Here is a 23,834-nt window from a genome sequence, read left to right as displayed (position 1 = left end):
ATTTCGCCCCCCCCGTGATCTCGCCCCCCCGGGGGCGAAATCACTAGCGATCTCGCCCCCCGGGCGAAATCACTAGCGATCTCGCCCTCCCCGGCTAGTGATCTCGCCCGGCGACCTCGCCCCCCTTTAGCGATTTCGCCCCCCCCCCCCCCAAAAAACGGGTTTACATGACATTTTACAAGTTGATTGGTATAAATCCCCAAATGCCGGTTCAGAATGATATAAGTACACGAGTTTGATACATAACTCCATTCATAGTATCAATATTAACGTAATTACATGGTAATAGTTGAACTTGTTTCAGATTATTAGGAGGGTTGGGTCCCTTGTATTCCCATTATTGCATATACCCGAGTCTTGACATAAGATGTATTTCATTGTATTCACCTGTCCTCAAGCAACCTATATATCTCCAATATGAAGTCTCTACCATGAAGTGACCACAAAAGAACTATGCAGTGTCTTTATTGATTATGCAAATATTAGGTATTAATTAGAATAATGCAAATTTTGGTATATGCACCTGGCCAAGGGATATCTTCACCTCCAACATGACTGTTTTTTCTAGTATTTAGGAACTGATGCATTTACCCGTGTTTCTTAAGACTGGTACTTTTTCAGTGTTTATGTAGCATTTAACAACAGCTATATCAACTTGCGCGTAGATAGTGTTTATAATGAGAAACTATTATTCACGTGTGTTTTTGTTAGTGCTTTGGAAATGTTTCCAGCACAAGAAAGAAAACACTGTGACAAATTGAAAACATATAGCTGACGTATTCCGTACCATAGACGGTGTTGATTTATACGTTCGCAGTAGCACTGTTTTTATGCCACCTCAGCTGCAAACATTGTCTTTTTCATTTCAATGTCATGTTTGCACCGAACAATATAGTATCGACTTTCGAGGTATGGCATCTTACGGTACGGTAATAAGGTGCCATATAGGTACCAGGTAACACACCATATACGTTACTCTCCAGGTGCAGTATAGTACCAGGTAGCGCACCTGTAATATGTAGTAACCAGCTGCTCTTGGGGGGGGGGGCGAAAACGCTAAAGGGGGGCGAAAACGCTAGTGATCTCGCCCCCCGGGGGGGCGAGATCGCCGGGGGGGGGGGCGAAATCCCTGTCACACCGGTTCAATTCCATGGAAGGGCCTCCCTAAGGCCCAATGGGAGTTTCTTACGGAAGGGCTGTGAAATGGGGGTCGCGTGTTACAGCGTTAAAAATCTACTTCACTGTATTCCAACTTTTACATCATCATCTTATCATTTGAGCGGTTAAAAACTGCCCATAGACAAATGCATGTCGCAAGACGATATTCCTTATTAAAGCAGATACGCCATCTAGCTACCGACAGAAGGGCATGGAAGAAACTTACAGTCGCCTGCGTTGCACCCGACCCATGATGATGATGATTTGAACCCCCAAATTTAGTTCTTGATCAGAATTCATCGTGCGACTTGTTTCTGTGCCATTCTTAACGGCTCAATTTATGAAAAAATGATATTGTACAGATTGCCTTATCAAGATTATTTTCACTTTCAACTATGTAATATTGCTTAGGTTGCCTTTAAATAGCCCCACTATGCCGATGGGTGTACTGGCTGTACTGTTTGTTGGCATCCATCTGCCTCGGAAGACAATTAGGTGAATTATAACCTGATCATGTCACTGACCTGAGATTTGTGCCACCCTCGCTGACGTCATGATCTAGCTGCTTGTCTAGACCCATGACGTAATCCCTGAGATGAGCCAGGTCCAGGGCGCGCCAGAGCTCCGCGTCCGTGTGCTTCTCAAACGGGTCCAGGTTCATGCGCAGAGTGCCCGAGAAGACGACTGGGTCCTATATTCGCAACGAACATTGTTACGCAAACTTTCCGGTGAGAACACGGAAACTCTGAGAAATACAGAGATACAGGAGTTTTATTTTATTTGATTTATTCGGCTGTATGGTGAGAAATACAGCCAGGGCTACCCAACTAGCCGGAGGCTATTATCAAGGGCTAGCCCTGGTGACTGTACAATATACAATAACAACATTACATTTGTCGATACATGAGGTTTGTTGTTTGAGCTAGGTTTTACAGGCAGCAAAAGATACGGATAACTTTCGTACTATCTACGATATTCTATCTAGGGTATAAGTAATATTCCGAGGCTTTCTATGTACGGCTATAGAATGATTATTACTTGTGCACGCTATAAGGCTATATGAAGTGATTACTATATGTGAACGTTATAAATTATATATATATACGTACTAAAATGATACAGGATCATAAAGACGCACACAACAGTACCACGAGAGGTAACAAACTGCATCCAAAACATAAGTCTCGACCTTGTTGTCACAACTCTCGTGAGAACTAGGCCACTCCGTTAACAAAATGAACTGATAGCCATCGAAAATTTTGAGGTACGTGCGTTTACCAAAAAGTAGTCACTGGTTGATGAAAAATCTATTAACTGTGTCTATACTTGACTATTGAATCTCTTCAACGAAGAGCATTGATGGATTTGAAGTAGCAATATTGAAGTACCGACCTGAGGGATGACAGTGATGCGGGAGCGCAGGTCGTGCAGCCCGATGTTGGCGATCCTGACCCCGTCTATGACAATGTCTCCTCCTGCGGCCTCGATGATGCGGAAGATGGCCAACACCAGGGACGACTTTCCAGCTCCAGTTCTGCCCACAATCCCTATCTGTACAAAACAACACTCTACATCAGTTGTGTACAGACCACTTAACTAATGTAGCGTCAACTCTCATGATTCATAAAGTACATTCCAGGTCGTGGGGTCAATGGAAGAGGCGATTAATTCCCGGGAGGTATAGTGTTTACTTGGTCTTTTTGTCCGTGTTTTCACAGTTGGATATTTTCCGCATGCTCCTCACGTTCACAGTAGAGTAACTGGAAGTGACCAATGGGCACAATGTCGTCATGTAACGTTACATCATGTTCATCAAGACTTTACTTGTGGATTTCATTGTTTTTAGACGGACCGAGCATCTGCCCGTTAGACAAGTAGACTTCCTTTACTTATGTAGAGTCTAGAGTCCCTAGGAGCAACGGCTAGAGCGTTGGAATCAGAATCAGTTAGGTCCTGAGTTCGATACTCGCCCCCATGACGGTGGAGTGACGCCCACCAAGCCTCATGGCTAATCTGTCCAAAAGGGTGCCAAAAACACCTAAGGATTCAGTGCGCCAGTCTGTCAACATCTGCACACTTGCCACTAAGACCCGTGAATTTTTTTTGTTCATCAAAACCTTATTTCGATAATCATTTGACCTGATCTGACAATATATGCGAGATATATGTTATTGAGGCGTGAGACCTTTGAACTTTGTGTTCATGTACCTTCTCGCCACCGCTGATGTTGACCGTGATGTCCTTTATGACAAGGTCCAGTCCTTCTCGGTAGCGAGTCTTGTACAAACTGAGGCTGATATTCCCCTCTGTTGGCCATTGGTCAGGTGGTCTATGGTCCTCAGCAATCCAATCAGCCTACATAGCACAAACAGCATATAATCTTTCTGTATACCCGGTAAACTGCTTTTTAAAAGTTTTCTACTGAAAAGTACAAGCTGCATACCCAGACAGGTTTAATTGTTACACTCACACAAGGAAGGACCCAGCCCTTTTTATTGATGTTGGTTTATTTTGTGTGCTCGAGGTGTGGGCCACGTCTGATCCGAGGGACATTACTAACCGAAGCTAGGTACTCATTTTCACCTGAGTGAAGCAAGAAGTATATTTATCTAACGTCCTTGAATGAAATAAGGAAAGCCATTTTAAGTGCCTTCCCAAGGACACAACGTGTCTTACCTCAGCAGGCGTTTGTGCGTACTGCTGCAGTCTTACCTCAGCAGGCGTTTGTGCGTACTGCTGCAGTCATACCTCAGCAGGCGTGTGTGCGTACTGCTGCAGTCTTACCTCAGCAGGCGTTTGTGCGTGCTGCTGCAGTCTTACCTCAGCAGGCGTATGTGCGTACTGCTGCAGTCTTACCTCAGCAGGCGTTTGTGCGTGCTGCTGCAGTCTTACCTCAGCAGGCGTGTGTGCGTACTGCTGCAGTCTTACCTCAGCAGGTGTGTGTACGTACTGCTGCAGTCTTACCTCAGCAGGTGTATGTGCGTACTGCTGCAGTCTTACCTCAGCAGACGTGTGTGCGTACTGCTGCAGTCTTACCTCAGCAGACGTGTGTGCGTACTGCTGCAGTCTTACCTCAGCAGGCGTTTGTGCGTACTGCTGCAGTCTTACCTCAGCAGACGTGTGTGCGTACTGCTGCAGTCTTACCTCAGCAGGCGTTTGTGCGGTACTGCTGCAGTCTTACCTCAGCAGGCGTTTGTGCGTACTGCTGCAGTCTTACCTCAGCAGACGTGTGTGCGTACTGATGCAGTCTTACCTCAGCAGGCGTTTGTGCGTACTGCTGCAGTCTTACCTCAGCAGGCGTTTGTGCGTACTGCTGCAGTCTTACCTCAGCAGACGTGTGTGCGTACTGCTGCAGTCTTACCTCAGCAGGCGTTTGTGCGTACTGCTGCAGTCTTACCTCAGCAGGCGTGTGTGCGTACTGCTGCAGTCTTACCTCAGCAGGCGTTTGTGCGTGCTGCTGCAGTCTTACCTCAGCAGACGTGTGTGCGTACTGCTGCAGTCTTACCTCAGCAGGCGTTTGTGCGTACTGCTGCAGTCTTACCTCAGCAGGCGTTTGTGCGTACTGCTGCAGTCTTACCTCAGCAGACGTGTGTGCGTACTGCTGCAGTCTTACCTCAGCAGGCGTTTGTGCGTACTGCTGCAGTCTTACCTCAGCAGACGTGTGTGCGTACTGCTGCAGTCTTACCTCAGCAGGCGTTTGTGCGTACTGCTGTAGTCTTACCTCAGCAGGCGTGTGTGCGTACTGCTGTAGTCTCTCCAGAGACACCACGTTCATCTCCAGATGCCCAGTGGTGTGCACCAGCCGGTTTAGCAGCCCGTTAATCTGGAAAATAAAAGAGGAAATCATTTACTATAAGGAGATGTTGAATAATGATACGAACGACATCATCTGGGAATCCCAAAACTGAGCGTGCAAATAAAAAAGTTTATGTACCCCTCCCAAAAAATAATACACCCCCCCCCCCCAAAAGAGATGCCTTCATTTCAGAATTTAAGTCGTCGATTTATGTATGAATGAAACTTCTTTTTGCTGTGGGGGGCGGGCATTGATAAACTTCAGTAATCTTTGGTCAAATGGTCATCAACAACAACAATATCAGGAAAATCACCATCATTGCAGAAGATATGGATAGCCCCACAGTGCCTGGACTGAGGCTGTCCCGTCCGAGTACCGCCAGCAAGGTGGCAGCCAGGGTGATGGCATTCCCGGTCAGCTCCAGGCCTGTCGTAAGCCAGCTGTGGGGAACGGGAAAGAAAGCATACTTAGTGAGAAGTATACTTAGTGTTGTAGAGTGGGTACCAATCTGAAGACGAAAACATGATTGCAAAACAGACTGTTCAGAGATGAATTTTACAGTCATCGGATGAGAAAAAAAGTATGCAAATGCTTTATTTCATGGATTATGCTGCCTTATTTAGACTCATGGGCTCACGTGTCGTCAGACACATAAGACAGGTACGGCTTAACAGGCTCGGTCGGGAGTCATTCTCTTTATATCCTTCCAAACTATCTTAAGCGTGATGTAGTGTTGAAGTATTCATCCATCAAGCTAAGTCTAATATACTGAAACAATCATCTTATTTTCTAAATTCTCCAATGATACAATGCAACCCCTCTGCCTGACTATGGGCCATCTGAATCAATTTCCATTTAATCCGTCGATCAGAGTATGATTCAGAGTATGAGACAATATCTAGGGACGGCCCCAGCTCGGACATGTCGTAGGTTTGTCGTTCCATGGTAACGTAAATCCGGCGGCCTCTTGCGACAAACCTCGCTCTGCACGTAAAAGAACCCAACATGCGTATCGAGAAAAGCAAGGCTGACGAGGTGTACTTTAGTAAACACTCAGTCAGAAATTTGGCCACTTAACAGCTTTAGAGCTTTACTAATACAAGGTACACACCGATGCAATACTCTCAACAAAACCTACATTTCCGTCATGTAGTTGCAGTAGAATGCCGTCTGATGCTCGTCCACCCTTGCCTGGTGTTGTGTTACGAACTGCTGACAGCGGCTGAAGGCCCGGATGGTGCTGACCCCCTGCAGCGTCTCGCTGAAGTGGGAGTGGATGGCGGTGCCGCGCTTGGACTCCAGTCTTCTCAACTGCTGGGCCGTCGCGTTAAAATATCGCTGTGGAAAACAACAACAACAACGTTGATACCTCTGTAAATAACTTCATCAGGTTGGCAATTATTGATATTGTAAGGTTCTTCAGGCACAATCAAGGAGCACTTACTTCCAACGTTACGATGTCTATCAGACACCATCATCAGGGTAGAATGACTGGAAACTACTTCTTGCTGCTACATATAGCCGATGTAGGTGGCGCTGCGGCAGCAAGAATGCCGTCCCCAACGTGGCTCAACTTGTATCCCCCCTCGTATCTGTTCATGACTGGAGCTGATTTGTGGACGGTATTCTTGCTGCTGCAGTGCTACATCGGCTATAGGCTCGTTCTCATTTAAATGTCGAAATGCTGTCGCCTGACTTTACGCCTTGATATGGAGCAAATTATAGACAACATCACTGGTTCCTTCATTTTTCCATAACCCCTGTAATGTTTTACAAAAGATGCACCTCAACATTCGTATTGGTTGATGGCTTAAAAGATATATATAGCCACGGGTGGGATTTCACACCCTAAAAAATGGCTGTCGCCTGAGAAGAAACGAAGAATTCAAATAGTAGCCAAAAATTTAACAATTCAGTTCCAATAATGATTGTTCGGCAGGTGAAACCAGCTACCCAGGCCCTCTGCCCGATCACGTCAGATCGCCCCTTGTCTCTGATCTTGGAGGCTGTGTGAGGTGGTTTATGCCTGTCGCCATATTCTGTAACAAACGTTACCACCACTAGTACGATGGTTGCCATGGTTATATTATGCACGTATAAGACTAGAAATGGCCGTTTTTGTGACGCTGTACAGTTTTTCTGGCTTTCTAAAGAAACAAGAAAGGGTTGTTAACTGTCATTTGTATCCCACCTTGCTTACCAAAATGTTGTACAGAAATGACTGTACCAAACGTTACCATTGTTCGATGTTGTCCAGGCTTTCTATTTGACCTGGTGTAAAAAAGCTGCCCACTTTTCAAATGTCCCTAGTGACATTCACTTATACCTAAATGATGTAGTCAATAAGGTAAGTCCTTTCGAAGAAAACAGGGTAAAGTCTACTGTTGTAACAAACGTTACCGGTAACGTTTGTTACATGCCCTGTAATGCATTACCAATGGGACCGAAAATAATAAGTTTCCATTTTTTGGCTATGGTTAAAAGAGGAATTTTCCCAGTGAAAATAAACCCGACCAAAAAAATACCATTTTCGACATTTCAATGAGAACGAGTGTATAACTAACAGCAAGAATTAGTTTCCAGTCATTCTACCCTGATGATGGTGTCTGATAGACATCGAAACGTTGGAAGTAAGTACTCCTTGGTTGTGCCTAAAGAACCTTACTATATAACGTTGATACCTCTTTGTGATGCATGCTATGAGCGAAGAGAAAAATAGGTATTTCCGATTATGGTCCTAACAATAGGTTCGGTAGGAAAGGGATTCTCTTATTTGTTTTATTAAGCAATACATCAGGCATTGGACTTTCCAACATCATAGGAATTACACAAATGTACATTGAACAAACTACGAATTCGTCAGATCATTACTTTTATAACGAAATAGCTGTGAAATGAACTTGAAGTACACAGCAGCACGGCGTACCTGGATAAGGTTACTTATTCACAATCCCAGCCGACGTTTCGGTGACTGCCAGTCACCTTCATCAGTATAATACTAACTGATACAGTTACACACTGCAGCTAGGGGTCGCTGTTAGCAATGCAGTCCCAAACGTAATTGTCATATATGTGGTCTCAAACGTAGAGTATTGCCATACGCTCACTGAAGCGTCATCTATGATTTGGATTAGTTGTGAATACAGAAACATGAATATAAGTTCATCTGTGACGGTAGTCAACAATATATTACATACAATTTTAAGACCATATAAAAAATATATATAAAAAAAATTTCAGGTTGAATAGTCACCGGGTAACAAGTTTCTTTATTGTTATGTTACAATCTTAAGACCATATATCCGTGCACAAAATAAAGCGCTTATCAACAAGCTTTCGATCAGTCCTCTGATCCTTATCAAGTTGAAATGACCCAAAGCCTACGTCACACATCCTCAGCCGAGACGGGGGCCGATACCGACTGTCAAGCGCAATTGACCCTTTGCTGACGTCACACTTCCGTTCCGGATATGTGACTTAGGCTTTGGGTCATTTCAACTTGAGAAGGATCAGAGGGCTGACCGAAAGCTTGTTGATAAGCGCTTTATTTTGTGTACGGATATATGGTCTTAAGATTGTAACATAACAATAAAGAAACTTGTTACCCGGTGACTATTCAACCGGAATTTTTTTTTCAGGAATGCACGTACCTGCATGTAGAAGTAAAGGCAAGCAATCGGCAACAGCATCACAACGAAGAGTGGGGTGGAGAAGATGACTACGAACAAGGTGCCGACGGTCCACAGAATGACGTAGGTACATCCACATATGACCCATTGTATCCCTTTGTCGACACGGTCCTGATCCTGAGAGAAGCGGCTGAGGATGCGGCCCAGCGGAGTGACGTCAAAGAACTGCAGCGCTCCCCGGAGGAGGTGGAGCAAGGCTTTGTCGTGGACGCGCTTGGAGGCGAGGTAAGCGCCCTCTACCACACACAGATGTATCAACATCGAACAGAGTCCTGCAGAAATATATCAAGACAAAATCAAAAAGATGTTTTTCATTTTTACTAAGGTCCATTCACTTATTGAAGTGTTAAATGCATTGACAAATAAAGTGGTTTAGTCAAGGAGAACTGACAGCTTGAAAATAGTTGGCTACTGCCCCTCAAAAAAAAATGCAAACGTGAGTTTTAGATTGGAAGCATGATGGGCTTCAATTCTTGTCAGCGTGACTTTGAGGCTAATTTTGTGTCTTTCAAGTCACATTGGTACGGATTATGGAATTGTCGCGGCAGATATAAGTCTAAAAATGGCTATTATAAGAATGTTGGATACGTTGAATGTTGGAATGTAAAAAGGACCATACACCATAATACTGAGAAATTTCTTCAACGTCTCATGGTGGCACTGAGAACTTCAAACTGTGAGTTATGGAAGATTCCGAGTCACCTCATGATAATTAAGGCACACATAATCCATGAATTATTGTCCAACAAGCTTGCCACAATATCTGCCATGCAAGGCTTTTTGCTACTTTTTTAAAAATGAATTTCAGCGATTTACAGAATTTTCATTAAGCAGTGACTACGTTTTAAAGGTAAACAGAGGTACCTCCAAATTTTCCCATTTTGTTCACGGAGTGACCTAGTTCTCGCGAGAGTTGTGAGAACTAGGTCGAGATTTGCGTGGAGGTACCTTTAAAAAGTAGTCATTGCTTGATGAAAATTCTGTTAACTGTGTACATACGTGACTAATGAATCTCTACGACGAATTTCAGCGTATTCACACTACCTTCTGCCAGGCCTAGTGCGCCATACCCCCCCAGGCGGAGATGGACCTGGCCGGTGTGCTGAGAGTCGTTGGTGGGGCTGCCGCTGGTCCAATCACTGAGCAGTATGATTGAGTAATGGTTGGCGGCGCGCTGCCCACAGCACAGCAGAAACATGCAGGTGAACATCCCGATACCGAAGGACCTGATGTAGCCTCCAAGCACAGACAACTTTACCTACAAATGGCAGGACGGGATGGAAATATTAACGCTACCAGGGCAATACTAGAACTGTACACGTCCTTTGTATTGATTATTGAGAGTACCAAGTCCAATAACACCAGAATTATGTGGAAAAAACTGTTTCGTACATTTTAAATTGTTTATTGTTTATTTTCCCAAGAAAGGCATGGCAAAGAAAATAATAATTATACGACTGTGTAAGTATTTATTTGTCTATCAGTAAGAACGTCGCCGGTGTATAGGCAAAGGCCATTAATATAAAAGGCATGCGCGGAGGAGCCGCTTTCAATGTTTTAGCCTACTGGGGGCTTGTAGAAGTTCTCTCCGAAAAATTGTTAAGTGAAGTTAGAGAAAAATAAGACATTTTGTGTTGACCTTAAGATTTTGTAAAACAAGATTTGGGCCCATTTCTAAGCCTATATCTGATGAATTCTAGTTTCAATGGTTTGTACGTACTAGACTGACGTCAAAGATTTGATATAGCGGTATCATTTCGAAACTTTCGTATCAGTTCGGCCCGCGTCTTGTTCTTCGTCCACATTATAAGGCTTATACTCAACTTTTTTCAACTGACATATACGGCTACGGTGTGGAATGAGTTGATATGACCTGGGATGTGCACAAATACGATTATGATACCATGAACTTGCCTACTTTTACATTATCCTGAATACAAATACAGATCAGTGTCTCATGAGATTGATGAGAATGACGTACCCCAGTAGACTGCTCCTCTTCCTCGTCCTGCAGGAGTTGTGTTTGCTCCTTCGGTTTTCCTTTGTCTCCAGACTGAGCAGGGGTCGGAAAGTCTTGACCTTCATTTTGTTCCTGGCCTCGACAGTCTGTTACACCGTCACATGGTGGCTTTTGTAGTCGCTTTCGAAGACCGTTGATGCTGGGAGGGGGGGTAGAGACGTAAGTCTTTTTGACAATCACCATACTCCCTTTACTGGGTCGGTTATACCCCTGTCACATTTGTCGAAAATCGATCGGACGACGATTGTGCGGCAATCGCCCGAGCCTCGCTTATAATAATATCATTATTTCAATAATTATAACAAGTGTACAAGGTACAAAGTATGGCCTATATGTGACAGGGACGGTTTTCAGGTGAAAAATACGCGCAACCCTCTGTCAATCCTAAATATGGCCGATCTCCCATCGATGCACCCGAAGATTGTGGATAATGTGACAGGGGTATCATAGACACAAAGTAATGGTATGTTATAAGAGGTAATAAGCATCTGTATAAGTAGCGACACTAGTGTAAATTTTATTGTTCACGTCAGAATTACCCTGAGTAAGGTGACATAATAAAACACTAAGTTGTGCACAAAGAACTTCGTTATTGCATGTTTGGTTTGATGAACCTAGGGACGTTAGAAAAAAAAAAGAAGAGCAAATACTCACCTGGTCAAGTCCTTAACTTTCCCTTTCAAGTCGTGCCCCTTGCTGTTTTCGGGTATGGTCGGATCCTTCCTCACTTCTTTCTTGTTCCGTTCTGAAAGAATAAGATGAGCAAAGGCTTCTTTTATTCACCATTGCCAATTCTGACTTTTTTGTCCATGCTATACACGTGGTAGTCATGTTCTGATAGGAAGGAATGGCACTACAGCTGACCGTATGGCTGACAGACAGAACCCCAAGCAAGGTATAGGACTGATATACATTGAGATTTTATCTTATTTTTTGTATTCTGCCGGTTGCCTTTCTTTTTCTAGATCTCAAAGGTCTGTACTTGGAATGTCTCCGTCGCTAAACTGAAAGCAGCATCACAGTTCAGCTCCTGGTTAACCGTGAGACCCTGGTTCAAATCCTGGGAAGAGCATTTCGGTCGGGGCGGCACCTGCCTTTTGGAAGGGACATGAGACGGGTGTTATGTCTTCGAGGAGGCGCCTTTAGCACCCACTAGCTACAGGGAAACTTGCTTCCCTATGCAGATTTCCGTTTCGTAAACCGTCGTTGCCTTCGAGAAGCGTCGTTGCCAAATTTTAGAACCCTCGTTGCCTTTTAAACCGACGATGCCATTTCCGAGCGACCGATCTTGAATTCCGAGTGCTGGCGGCATGTTCGTGAAATTTTCGTTAATTCTCGGAACTCTTAGTATTGTGGGTAATTGCATCCCTCGAAGCATGTGACTCTGGCGCTGGTTCTCTATCATCGCTCAAACCTTTTCTTATTCTACTTTTCTCGCAACTTGTGGAAGAACAGAAATGTGTTGTGCTGTTACGTACTGTAAGGGAGGCTGGAATAAGCAGGTCTTGACTTTGAGTTGTACAGGATGTACTGTTCTTTATTCAAAACAGATGTTAGTTGGAGTGGCTGGGTTAGTGCATTATATTTATATATGGGATATCGGTATGCTGACAATACAACAGTATGCATAAGAAATATTAGAAGTATCACTAGTTGATGACCCCTATTCAATATCATTATCATCATTGTACTTTCATACATGTATTTTTGCAATTAGCCTTCGGGCATGAGTTTGCAATAAATATATTATATTATCATGTTATTAAAGATGTGCTTTATTTCTAAGCGCTTGTATCAAAGTTATTACTTCTTATGTCTACATGAAGGGTGAATTAGTGTAAGAAGGGGCAAAGTGTCCACAAATTTATTTCTTTTGTTACCAGACTTCATCTGTATGTAAATCCGACATTTGAATCAGGTCGCGATCGCACATGTGCATCAATGTAATGCCATGCATGTGAGAAGTGTCAAATACATACATACATTATCGACCTGACCGTAAGAGCCTAGTACATTTACAAGTACAACAGCTATTGTCTGCTATATGCTCTAGCGTCTACTGAAAAAAAGGTGTTGGTGACGTTGTGATTCAGTTTGTCAGACTCTGACTTACTGACTCCCAACTCCACTAACACCGTACGTGAATGACAATGCCTGCCGCTTGTTTGTGTTACCAGCCCCTCCTTCAATAATGGACTGTTCCAAAAAATGTGGTGAGGGTGGAAGAGGTACAAATCAGGTTCTATCCCTAACCTCAGATGCAACCCAGAAATATCTTAAAAGTTCCTTCCAAAGTGCCCAAACCCTTCCTTGATCCAGTCCAGAATTGGTCAGTAACCTTTACCAATTTCCAATCCGGTGACTTCAGTCCACCCCCCTCTACTGTTAGTGTTAGAGTCGGAGAAAAATCCTACATAACCAATGACTCCAATCTATCTACATGGCACTCTGGCCAAATTTACTCACAAAATGGTGTACGTATATCGTCATGTGACGCTTCGGTACACCTCAGCAAAGTAGAAGACAGAGTTACAGTCCGACTGAGAAGGTCTTTACTGATCTTCTTCCCACAGTGGAGCAAGATCTGGCCCTCATGAATTATAGAAACTTCCCGAGAAGCTACGGAAACTTCACGAACATGCCGCGAGCACTCGGAATTCAAGATCGGTCGCTCGGAAATGGCATCGTCGGTTAAAAAGGCAACGAGGGTTCTAAAATTTGGCAACGACGCTTCTCGAAGGCAACGTCGGTTTACGAAACGGAAATCTGCTGCGCCTCTAGGCCCTACCATGTATATATTCATTTATTTACATTTACTACGTTTGTGGAAGGATTGACATAACAGGTGACAACCCGGAGACCAGTCTGTAGGTTTAATCCACTCACACCGGGAAGGTCCCCCTACTCTTTTCGATAAGTGTGGTGGGTTCTTTAACGTGCCTGGGGTTTGGCTCTCCCCAAATATGGTACGGGACCTCCATTTAACGTCCTATCCGGGGGACGGCCCTAGCCGAAGCTAGGAGCTCATTTTCACCTGAGAAAAGCGAGGAAAGTCGTTTTAAGTACCTTTCCCAAGGACACAAGATTGGTGACACGGCAAGGTTCGAAACCGAGACCTCTCGGTCCTGAGCCAAGCACGCCGCCGCTCCGCCACGTGATCTCCCGCTACATAGACATGTCTCTACTAACCGGTATTGTCTCCAGCTGAGTCCGACTGCCCCTCCACTATGTTGGTGTAGGTACGGATGTACTGAGCGAACTCCTGGCTCTGCTCCATCAGGCTATGGTAGTCTCCCATGAGCCAGATCCTGCCGTCCTGTAGAACGATGACCTGGTCACACTGCGACAGGAAACTGGTACCGTGGGTCACCAACAGTCTGGTCTGAAACGTTACATGGCATTTAAGGCAAAATACCTTAAACTACCACCTTCTACAAGGTCGATCATTATGAAGTGCCCTGAGGCATGAACAAAACACAAGTGGATATTCTTATGTAAATCGAGACGACGGTCAAGACAAAAACGTTAAAAAGTAAGGAGCTTTCACCTTTGCCATTTTACCCACAAATCATGTCGATGTACATGCGTGATAGTAATGGCTTATGGAGCAGCCCAGCTATTTTTACTCTTCTCGATATGTGTGTCGGGCTCTTTAACGTTTAACGCTCAGGGTCCCTACTTCCCCATCCGAAAACATGAATGTAACCTGTTCGCGACCTCCCACTTGGATCCACGGTATTTGATCCTTTGATGCATATGGCGAAGAAGAGGCTTAAGTTACATTATAATGATAGCATTCCCTGTATTTGTTTCACCTTATTCTTCAGCAAGCCGTTCGGACCGATGATGTGATTAAAGATGTGCCGCCCGACGTGTGCGTCCACAGCGCTGAGAGGGTCGTCCAGGTAGTACACGTCCGCGCCACTGTACACGGCCCGGGCCAGGCTCACCCGCTGCTTCTGTCCACCACTCAGGTTAATACCCTAATGGCATCGTTGAAGAGGTTCATCAGTCAGTTACACCAAATTTTCTTCAAGCAATGACTGTTTTTAAGGGTAAGGTACATACCTCAGAATGAGGGCTGACAGTCCATCTTGGTCACGGAGAATGACCCAGTCTCGATCTCGCAATGAGGGTTGGGAGCTGCCCAAGTCCTACCTACCCCTACTCCGCAAGGAGGCGGGGGAGGGGCAAGATGATCTACGCAAGTCTGACCTAGTTCTCGTGTTCTCTCGCGAGAGCGAGACTAGGTCATTCTCCGTGAGCAATATGGACTGTCAGCCGTCGGAAATTTGGAGTCATGTACCTTACCTTTAAAAACGGCCATTGCTTGAAGCAAATTTGTAGTAACCTAACAATGGTAGCAAGGTACAGAACATTTTCACTCACTACCATATCAACAAAGCAGGCAGATGCTAACCGCCATCTTGGTGTCCCTATTTGCATTTCAATGGGTCGTGTCTCAAGCGTACACAGTACTTTTAGTGCTTCAATGGCAGGGTTTAATCGATACTTACAAAATTCTTTTTGGGTTGTAGTAAATCTGGAACGGTTATGTAAGAATTCGAAGGTCAGAAGACTTTGAAAGTTCTAAAAATGCTTGAGTCATGACAAATAGCGACACCAACATAACAGCTAACAGATACAGCAATGACGTCACATCTTTGACAAACATGGAAAGGAAATGGGCTGCTTTTCCACAGCACCTCCAGGGAAACTGACAGAAAGTACAAGTCATAAATATGGATATCATTTCAGATCAAATATTTGTATTTTTGTTCTTTCTGTTCTCCTGTTATAATCTTGTAGAAACATACTAATTTATTTTTGATAATATTATTAATAAGAATTAATTTTTCTCTTACCTTCTCCCCAATCTCAGTCAGGTCCCCTCCAGACAACATCTCCAGATCCGGCCGCAAGGCGCAGGAGTCCAGGACCTTGCTGTACCAGCGCTCGTCCATGGGACTGTCAAACAGAATGTTGTCCTGCAGGGTTGCGTTTTGGATCCACGGCTGTTGGCAAACGTACGCTGTGCTTCCCTGATATACATAGAATAGATACTCCTTCATACCGTAAAACAGGATCTTATAAGTATTTGTTTATGTTTGGTAGCGTTTGTATGTGAGTGTACGTATGTGGATAAACAGCATAGCCGGAGAAGGCCTTGGTGGATTGTACTGATATTTGCATTGTGGGTAGATTTAATGAGACCTCAAATGATTAGATTTTTGCCTCTCTAGCGGCTTATTACAGTACTGCATTATGGTTTACACCATTGTTAGATTGTCGTGTTTATGTAACAGTTGCGATGTTTGGCCTTGAGTTCGATTCCCCCGAAACAAAACCAACGTTGTACCTCGGGAAGGGCGCTTTACAAAGCTTTTCACACAAGGGATACCTGGCTTCGGTTGGGGATGTAAAAGGCGGTGGAAGGGGAGGGATGGGCCCCACCTAATCTCCAAGCAGATCTTGCGGTGGCATAAGATAGTATCATAAAAGCTTGGGAAGGATTTTAGCCGGCAGAGGAGTTTCATTGGCTCCACCTTCTAGTACCGTGCTGTAGACATAGCGTACAAGAGGTTCTGATAAATTTCTCGGTCTCACCCAGAAATATTAAAGCACAACTCAAATTTTGAAGCACATCTTCATAGTATGAAGCCTTTTATCAATATCCTCCAAATTTCAAATCATTGCAGTCATTACTTTCCAGGCATTCTTTTTTTTTTTTTGCAAATCAGAAGGTAAGTGGCGAGAAAAGCAAGGGTGAATGGTGGTTATGTATGGGTCGAGTTCCCCATGTCGTAAATTCTTCGTCATTAACAAAAGGCATTGTCAAAATGTTTGATAATGATTCTCTTCTTATTTCAAGCAGAAAGAAGTGGGTGTCTGACTTCCAGCAGCGCAAGTTGACGCGCAGCTCAATTGTCCGCGTTTTTCCCGCCTCCCTTACCTAACGTTACTGGTGTCGCCTGCAAAGTAATGATGACACTAATTTGAATTTTGGTACGCTTTCATATAAGACTTTATACTTGACATCTATGCTTCGAATCTCAGTTGTGCTTATTATTTCTGGATGAGGCCGAGAACTTATTGATCACCCCTCGTATATCAACCTACTACGTACACCCATGTGGTCTCAAAAAGGCTACGGAACTACCTTTACCTTCAGATTTAGATTTGGAGGACAAGTGAAGTTACCCTACCTTGACAGAAACGTCTCCTGTCCGGTTCTCCATCTCCCCCAGCAGGGCGGACAGAAGGGACGACTTCCCCGAGCCGATCTGACCAATCACAGCCACCAGAGCACCGTCGGGGATACAGAAGTTGATGCTACAGGGAGAAGAACATTGTACACTGTTACTTACTTAGTATACAAACACATCACAAAAATCGATGTTATGTCATAATCATGACTGTTAACCTAAATCTGGTACCTGTAAAGCTATTCAGATACGAATTTGGACCTAATAAACATGTGGTGTACCTATACTGTGTATCTGTACCTGTACCTGTACCTACGCAATTCAAATTACTAGTGGACATCACTCTTTTTAGACTATTTGTGATTCTCGTCTCAAAGATTTTTTCAATAGACTGCTATTTGAAGACCGATAAAACTTACAAAGATTACCATTTCAGTTGGCAACTTACAACTAAAAAGAACAGTTGGGTACCTGCACTTGCATAATTGTTTAGTTACACATTCATTGCGTTCATTGAAAAAAAGCGTGGTCATAACAAATGATGTATTATTTCAAAGGGGAGTGTACGCAAACTTTTCAAATCATTCTTTCTAATTTTCTTAAAGATGAGCATTCTACGGTCATAGAGAGGGCCACCTACTCTTTTAGTATGGGTTCATCTTCTTTCCCCCAGCTAAATGTTCCCTCGCGTACGGAGATTGGAGGTCCTGGAAAACAAATCGAGTTTCAGTCAATAAGAAGATGGTAAAATATGAAGTTAGATGTACAGAATAGCGTCTTTCCATCTGTATAATGAAAATACAATGTATGGCACCAAGAAAACTTGAACCCACTACTAGAAAAGACGTGTTAAACTAAAATTGACTGAGATACTAACTTCATAACTTTTCCTGGTTGACGCATTCTCCTATGTACAGCTGAGTCCGCGTCACAGAAACTCTTCTAGATACTTAATCACACTGTACCTTACGCTATTGATCCATATTTCTTATGAATATTTATGAGCTTGCCTTATTTGTCACAGGCTAATCAGCGCACAGGGTCTGGAGCTCAAATGGCCAGTATGGAGGGCATGCAGTCTGAAGAAATTGTTTTAGCACGAAGATAATGGCCTCTAAGTGTTTTCATAAAGCAATCGCCCTAAAATTTAAAAATCATGACGGTCCTTCAACCCCTTCTTGAGTTTTCCCCTTTCAAAGTCTGACCTCAAACAGGTACGAACACACATACACACGCAAGCACGCACACACACACACACACACACACAAACGCAGAGAGAGAGAGACACATAATCGCTTCCACAAATAAGGTAGTAACATTAACCTGTCATATTTCTCCGCACATCGTCAGGATTCAGCTCATCCTGTCTTAGAAAGTCTTCTATACGTCCTAAGGAGACCTTAGCCTGAAAAGGGTGATAGAAGATGATTAACACATTTTTATTAGCATGAAAGTTCAAATGTGTTGGTAAATGACATTATGGATAAACGCCTGCTTTAACTAACCAACCCTAAATTGATTGGGACTTACCCCAAATTTTGGGCCAACTCCGTCACCCTTGTTCACAGAATGGACCCGTCCACTGTATCTTCTGGAACGTGACGTCGGAGACACGTGAGGCGGGGGGCGACACAGGTTATCTGGAATTTACGACCTTCTGCTGCATGCAGTCACGTGTCTCCGACGAGTCCATTCTGTGAACAAGGCTGGTGGGGTCAGCCAAAAATTTGTGTCCCAGTCAATTTGGTGTTGGTCAGTTAAAGTTAAGTAATTATCCATAATCAAATTCTTATATTCTTCAGTTATGAAAACTCTCTTCTTGGATGCACATTACGTTGGCCACAAATTTTAAAACAAACTTTTTGTAAAACATAGACAAGACGATAGATATCGGGCTCAACATTGGGACCTGTTGGGATTTTAAACTCTCACAGTGCAATTCCAAACGTACGTTTAAAAACGCATTGTTTTATTATTGTTGCCTTTAAAACAATATGTATGTGACATGTCTATGTGACATATCTTTACGTTTGGGACTAGATTGTTAGCAATGACAACTAGCTGCAGTGCAAAATGAACCAGTCATTTTTCCCTGAAGAAATTTGTCACCCTGCTTACCTGCAGAAGTTGATGTAGAGGTTTGGCAGAACGCCTGCTTACCTGCTGAAGGTTGATGTAGAGGTGTGTCAAGAACGCCTGCTTACCTGTTGAAGGTTGATGTAGAGGTGTGTCAAGAACACCTGCGTACCTGCTGAAGGTTGATGTAGAGGTGTGGCAGAACGCCTACTTACCTGCTGAAGGTTGATGTAGAGGTGTGGCAGAACGCCTGCTTACCTGCTGAGGGTTGATGTAGAGGTGTGGCAGAACGCCTGCTTACCTGCTGAAGGTTGATGTAGAGGTGTGGCAGAACGCCTGCTTACCTGCTGAGGGTTGATGTAGAGGTGTGGCAGAACGCCTGCTTACCTGCTGAAGGTTGATGTAGAGGTGTGGCAGAACGCCTGCTTACCTGTTGAGGGTTGATGTAGAGGTGTGGCAGAACCCCTGCTTACCTGCTGAAGGTTGATGTAGAGGTGTGGCAGAACGCCTGCTTACCTGCTGAGGGTTGATGTAGAGGTGTGGCAGAACGCCTGCTTACCTGCTGAGGGTTGATGTAGAGGTGTGACAGAATGCCTGCTTACCTGCTGAATGTTGATGTAGAGATGTAGCAGAACGTCTGCTTACCTGATGAAGGTTGACGTAGAGGTGTGGCAGAACGTCTGCTTACTTGCTGAAGGTTGATGTAGAGGTGTGGCAGAACGCCTGCTTACCTGCTGAAAGTTGATGTAGAGATGTAGCAGAACGTCTGCTTACCTGCTGAAGGTTGATGTAGAGGTGTGGCAGAACGCCGAATGAGAACTTCATGGTCTCCATGAGAGAGTAAACCAGAAACACCTTCTCAGCGTCCAGAACGTTGTTGTCATCCGTTAGAACGTACGCAGAAAATATCGCAAACGAAACCTGACAGAAACAGAGTGTAGCGATAAATGCCAGAGGTTTGTGTCTCACATGGAACACTTTTCATCGTCAGGTCAGATTGCGTATAAATATCACACAGTGCGTAAGACAGAATCAACGCTACTTCACCTTTATCCGTTGGGTAACCTACATCCGTTGCTTTTAAAAATAGGGTATTTTCAGTACATTGCAGTTTAAAACAACCACCCATCGAAATGATGTGCCTAAATACACTGTTTTGGCAAACAACGGATATAGGTTACCCCGCGGATAAAGGTGAACTAGCGGTACTGGATCCAGTGAGATTCCGACCATTGATTATTTATTCGACCCTTGACGTTTTGGTCTGGATCAAAGATGAACTGCAATTTCCAACTCAAAATTTGGACTTTGTTTAAGATGGTTCGAAAACTCGGATGACATCGGTGAAGTTTTTCTTCTTGTCTACAACAAAAAGGTCATAAATGACATGCGAACTTGATATTAACTAATATGGGAAGATTATTTTTTTTGCTTTTTGCATACCAATATTTAGGGAGAGGAGCTACAACATTATTGCACCATACAAATATTTTTATTTTAAAAACTGTGATCTCTCAAAACATAGTGTACACTGGATTGAGAGATCACAGTTTTTAAGATAAAAATATTTGCATGGTGCAATAATGTTGTTACTCCTCTCCCTAAGTTTGAGATATTATCCAAACAGACGAAAATGGTTAATGGAGAATGTCCGTCCTACCAGAGGAGATGTGAAGTTCCAGATGAAGCCTTGCACAGCGCGCGTGTACCCGATATGTCGGATAGCTGTCAGTTCCTTCTCCCTGATGACGTCAATCTTGGCCTTGAATGACAGTTCCCAGCCGTACAGCTTCAGCACTTTCATGCCGTTCAGCATTTCACTCATCAACTTGGTCCGAGTGTCTTTCAGTTCCATTATAGTTTTCTGGGTGCCGAAAATAATACCATCAGGTTGTGTTATAATTTTAAGACTTTATATCCATGCACAACATAAAGCGATTACCAACAAGCTTTCGATCAGTCCTCTGATCCTTCTCAAGTTAAAATGACTCAAAATCTAAGTCACACATCCGAAACCGGCCTATACCGACTGCCAAGCACATTTGACCCTTTGCTGACGTCACACTTCCGTTCCGGATGTGTGACTTAGGTTTTGGGTCATTTCAGCTGGAGAAGGATCAGAGGACTGATCAAAAGCTTGTAGGTAATCGCTTTATTTTGTGCACGGATATAAAGTCTTAAAATTGTAACATAATGTTGACTACTGTCAACTTACATTCAATTATCAGTTTGGTAGAACCTAGGGTATTGGTTTTCTTTCACACAACCAGTAATTTCTCACGTTGTGATGCCTATCAGACATCTTCCTCAGAGATTCTGACTGGACTGCTGTTGCCAGAAACAGCTGTGTAAGGTACTGAGAAGGGCCAAGAGAAAACAACAAGCGTTTCCGGTGGATAAAGAAGACAGCAGACTAGGGGTGTACAAACTTAGCCACGTTTGTGATTGTGTTCTGGTCGCAAAAGTGCCACCTACATATTACGACGAGAAACACTAATCCAAGTAGAAGCTCCGAGGGAGATGTCTTATAGGCATCTGAACGTAAGCAGGAGAGAAACTACTGGTTAGGTAAAAGAAAACTCCGATATCCTCAGTTTTATGGATAGAAAGAGAGAAGTTCGCATGTAACGGGTGCAATGTATGTAGCCTGCTTCGTAGATATCTAGTAGCCTCTACTAGGATCCACAGGTCGCTGGAAAAAGAGTTTTAAAAAATTGGCCAAATAAGACACGCCAGAGGAATACAGTTTGCGACCTAAGGTCAGGCCGGCCAACACTCCTAGGCCAATTAACTTCTACTTGACTTTTATTCCTAACTTGGCCAAAGTTTCCTTATTCGGCCAGGTGTGAGTGTGGTAGAGACTAGGTACATATAACAACTTGTAGAGCTACTCATGGCATCTTTGACAGCAAACAAATATAGAATGTCAAAACAAGCAACAAATCGTAGAATAAAGACTACAACTACCATCCCCAGATACACGGTACAGATAAGGGCAGTATCGTACCTGCAGCCCTTTCATTTTTGAGACCATCCATGTGTGAAGAGGAACGAGCAGAACTGCCGCGGCCACCCCCGCCAGGGTAGCGGACACACCCAGAGAGTTCCACAGGACGTACATCGTTCCCACTATCGTCACCGGCATCGACCAGACGAACTGGACATCAAAGCAGGTATCCGCGACCCTTTGCGCATCTATGGACATGAGGTTCGTCATGGACCCCACCGTGAAAGTCTTCCGGGCTTCGCTGGTCAGTGTCAAGGACTGAGACAAAGAAATAAAGCAAAACATGACGACAATACAAATGTAGTCAGAGCGCTGATTCCAGGGGCACGCCGTAAAATGTGCATGGTTAAATGTGATCGTGACACGTAACTATGTGAAATATAACCAGCTTCTGCCGCGCTGCGTGCCTGAGAATCTCGTGTCTTATGCCGAAGGGTGGTTATACCGGCTATATAAATACAGGTACAAAAGGAGGTGTGTTACGTCGAAGGGTGGTTACGTCGGCTATATAGATACAGATACAAAAGGAGGTTTGTTACGCCGAAGGGTGGTTACGCCGACAAAAAAAAAACAGATGCAAAAGTAGGTGTGTTACGCCGAAGGGTGGTTACACCGGCTATATTCATACAGAAAGAAAAATGTGTGTTGCGCTTAATTTCGGTTATTACTTAATGTGGCTACACAGAAACAGATACAAAAGTCACATTACCGGACACAATGTATGCACTATCAAGCCATTACATTATTGATAATCCTGTATATAACATGCATTGGCATAATACCGGTAGTAAGACTTATACCGGTAGATTAAAAATACTGGAACTTAAAGAGATCTACACATGCAACAATAGTTATTTCTGAGCTGTGCACACTTCAGACATCTAGGTGTCCAATACACCATTTACAAAGCATCGATAACAATGCATTCGAAGACAACAAGGCCAAAAGTTTTCAGTATACTTTTTTTTAAATTTCGGGGTAGGCAGCTCGTCGTGGGACGAACGCACTGTCACATTCATTGCCAAATTTATATAGATCATAATTACACATGCTCACGGCACAAGACGAACATGATTCAACAACAATCTTGAATTTCTGTTGGTGACCTACAACTCATGTAAAAGTGTGAAGAACCGTTGCATGATAGCCCGGATCTACGACTGAATGGGCAAAATTGAACGTACGCAGCCATTTTCCCGCCATTTTTATATCTACGCTAGCAGTGAAGTGTTACGTCATAGCGGTTGTGACGGACAGAAGTTAAATGAAAATTCTTGACAGTATACGTCCGTTTTCTCATGACATTTTGTATGCTCATGCAGGTTTATATTTTATGCATTTACTGACAGAAAAGGAAGGAACATCAGAGGATGTATAAATGTACATAGCGGCAGTTAATTGTGCCGTGTTTCTTCCTACCGGTATTTTGTACCCCCTCCCAACCACGCGCCCGTTCGTCGTGTAATTCCGCGGCGTGTTACAATTACAATATTACGCTTTTAGCAGGACAAGAGTGACAGAAAAGTTACACAGAAGAAGTGGCAAGGGTAACCTATAACAGCAACATGTAACTGGAGAAAATGATGCGTTGACAATTTGTCAAATCAGTATGGCTAGAGAAATCGTCGTAAACGTACAGGTGTGACAGCGATCTCGCCCCCCCCGCGATCTCGCCCCCCCGGGGGGCGAGATCGCTAGCGTTTTCGCCCCCCTCTGGTGTTTTCGCCCCCCCCCCCCAATCCCGGGGTTTTCCCCCCCCCCACTAGGGAAATCCTTCCCGTTTTCCAAAGTGGTCGGGTGAATCTTAATCCTATTGCGGGGAAAATGATTAGCCCCGCCTTGTTACCACCTTTTGGATATATATATATACTTTTGTATATAT

The 23,834-nt window shown here is 43.9% G+C and overlaps 1 protein-coding gene across 1 annotated transcript in view; it reads right to left on the bottom strand.

Moving 5' to 3' along the window:
• The window catches only part of LOC118418190 (multidrug resistance-associated protein 1-like), a 41,505-nt gene that overhangs the window by 2,026 nt on the left and 15,645 nt on the right, over window positions 1-23,834 (bottom strand). Inside the window, exons 10-28 of the mRNA XM_035824029.1 lie at window positions 21,953-22,210; window positions 20,606-20,809; window positions 19,720-19,866; window positions 18,193-18,274; window positions 17,510-17,576; window positions 16,870-16,996; window positions 15,529-15,705; window positions 14,479-14,646; window positions 13,853-14,045; window positions 11,318-11,408; window positions 10,625-10,802; window positions 9,688-9,901; window positions 8,605-8,915; window positions 6,093-6,292; window positions 5,268-5,394; window positions 4,880-4,981; window positions 3,367-3,513; window positions 2,551-2,709; window positions 1,683-1,849 (exon numbers count right to left, since the gene is read on the bottom strand). Of these exons, the coding sequence (XP_035679922.1) occupies window positions 1,683-1,849; window positions 2,551-2,709; window positions 3,367-3,513; window positions 4,880-4,981; window positions 5,268-5,394; window positions 6,093-6,292; window positions 8,605-8,915; window positions 9,688-9,901; window positions 10,625-10,802; window positions 11,318-11,408; window positions 13,853-14,045; window positions 14,479-14,646; window positions 15,529-15,705; window positions 16,870-16,996; window positions 17,510-17,576; window positions 18,193-18,274; window positions 19,720-19,866; window positions 20,606-20,809; window positions 21,953-22,210 (3,119 nt within the window). The remainder of the gene's footprint in view (window positions 1-1,682; window positions 1,850-2,550; window positions 2,710-3,366; window positions 3,514-4,879; window positions 4,982-5,267; window positions 5,395-6,092; window positions 6,293-8,604; window positions 8,916-9,687; window positions 9,902-10,624; window positions 10,803-11,317; window positions 11,409-13,852; window positions 14,046-14,478; window positions 14,647-15,528; window positions 15,706-16,869; window positions 16,997-17,509; window positions 17,577-18,192; window positions 18,275-19,719; window positions 19,867-20,605; window positions 20,810-21,952; window positions 22,211-23,834) is intronic.

Source organism: Branchiostoma floridae, chromosome 6 (genome assembly GCF_000003815.2).
Source record: "Branchiostoma floridae strain S238N-H82 chromosome 6, Bfl_VNyyK, whole genome shotgun sequence".
NCBI lineage: Eukaryota > Metazoa > Chordata > Leptocardii > Amphioxiformes > Branchiostomatidae > Branchiostoma > Branchiostoma floridae.
Note: the sequence above shows the minus strand (reverse complement) of the source record. Positions and strands in the feature narration are given on the sequence as shown.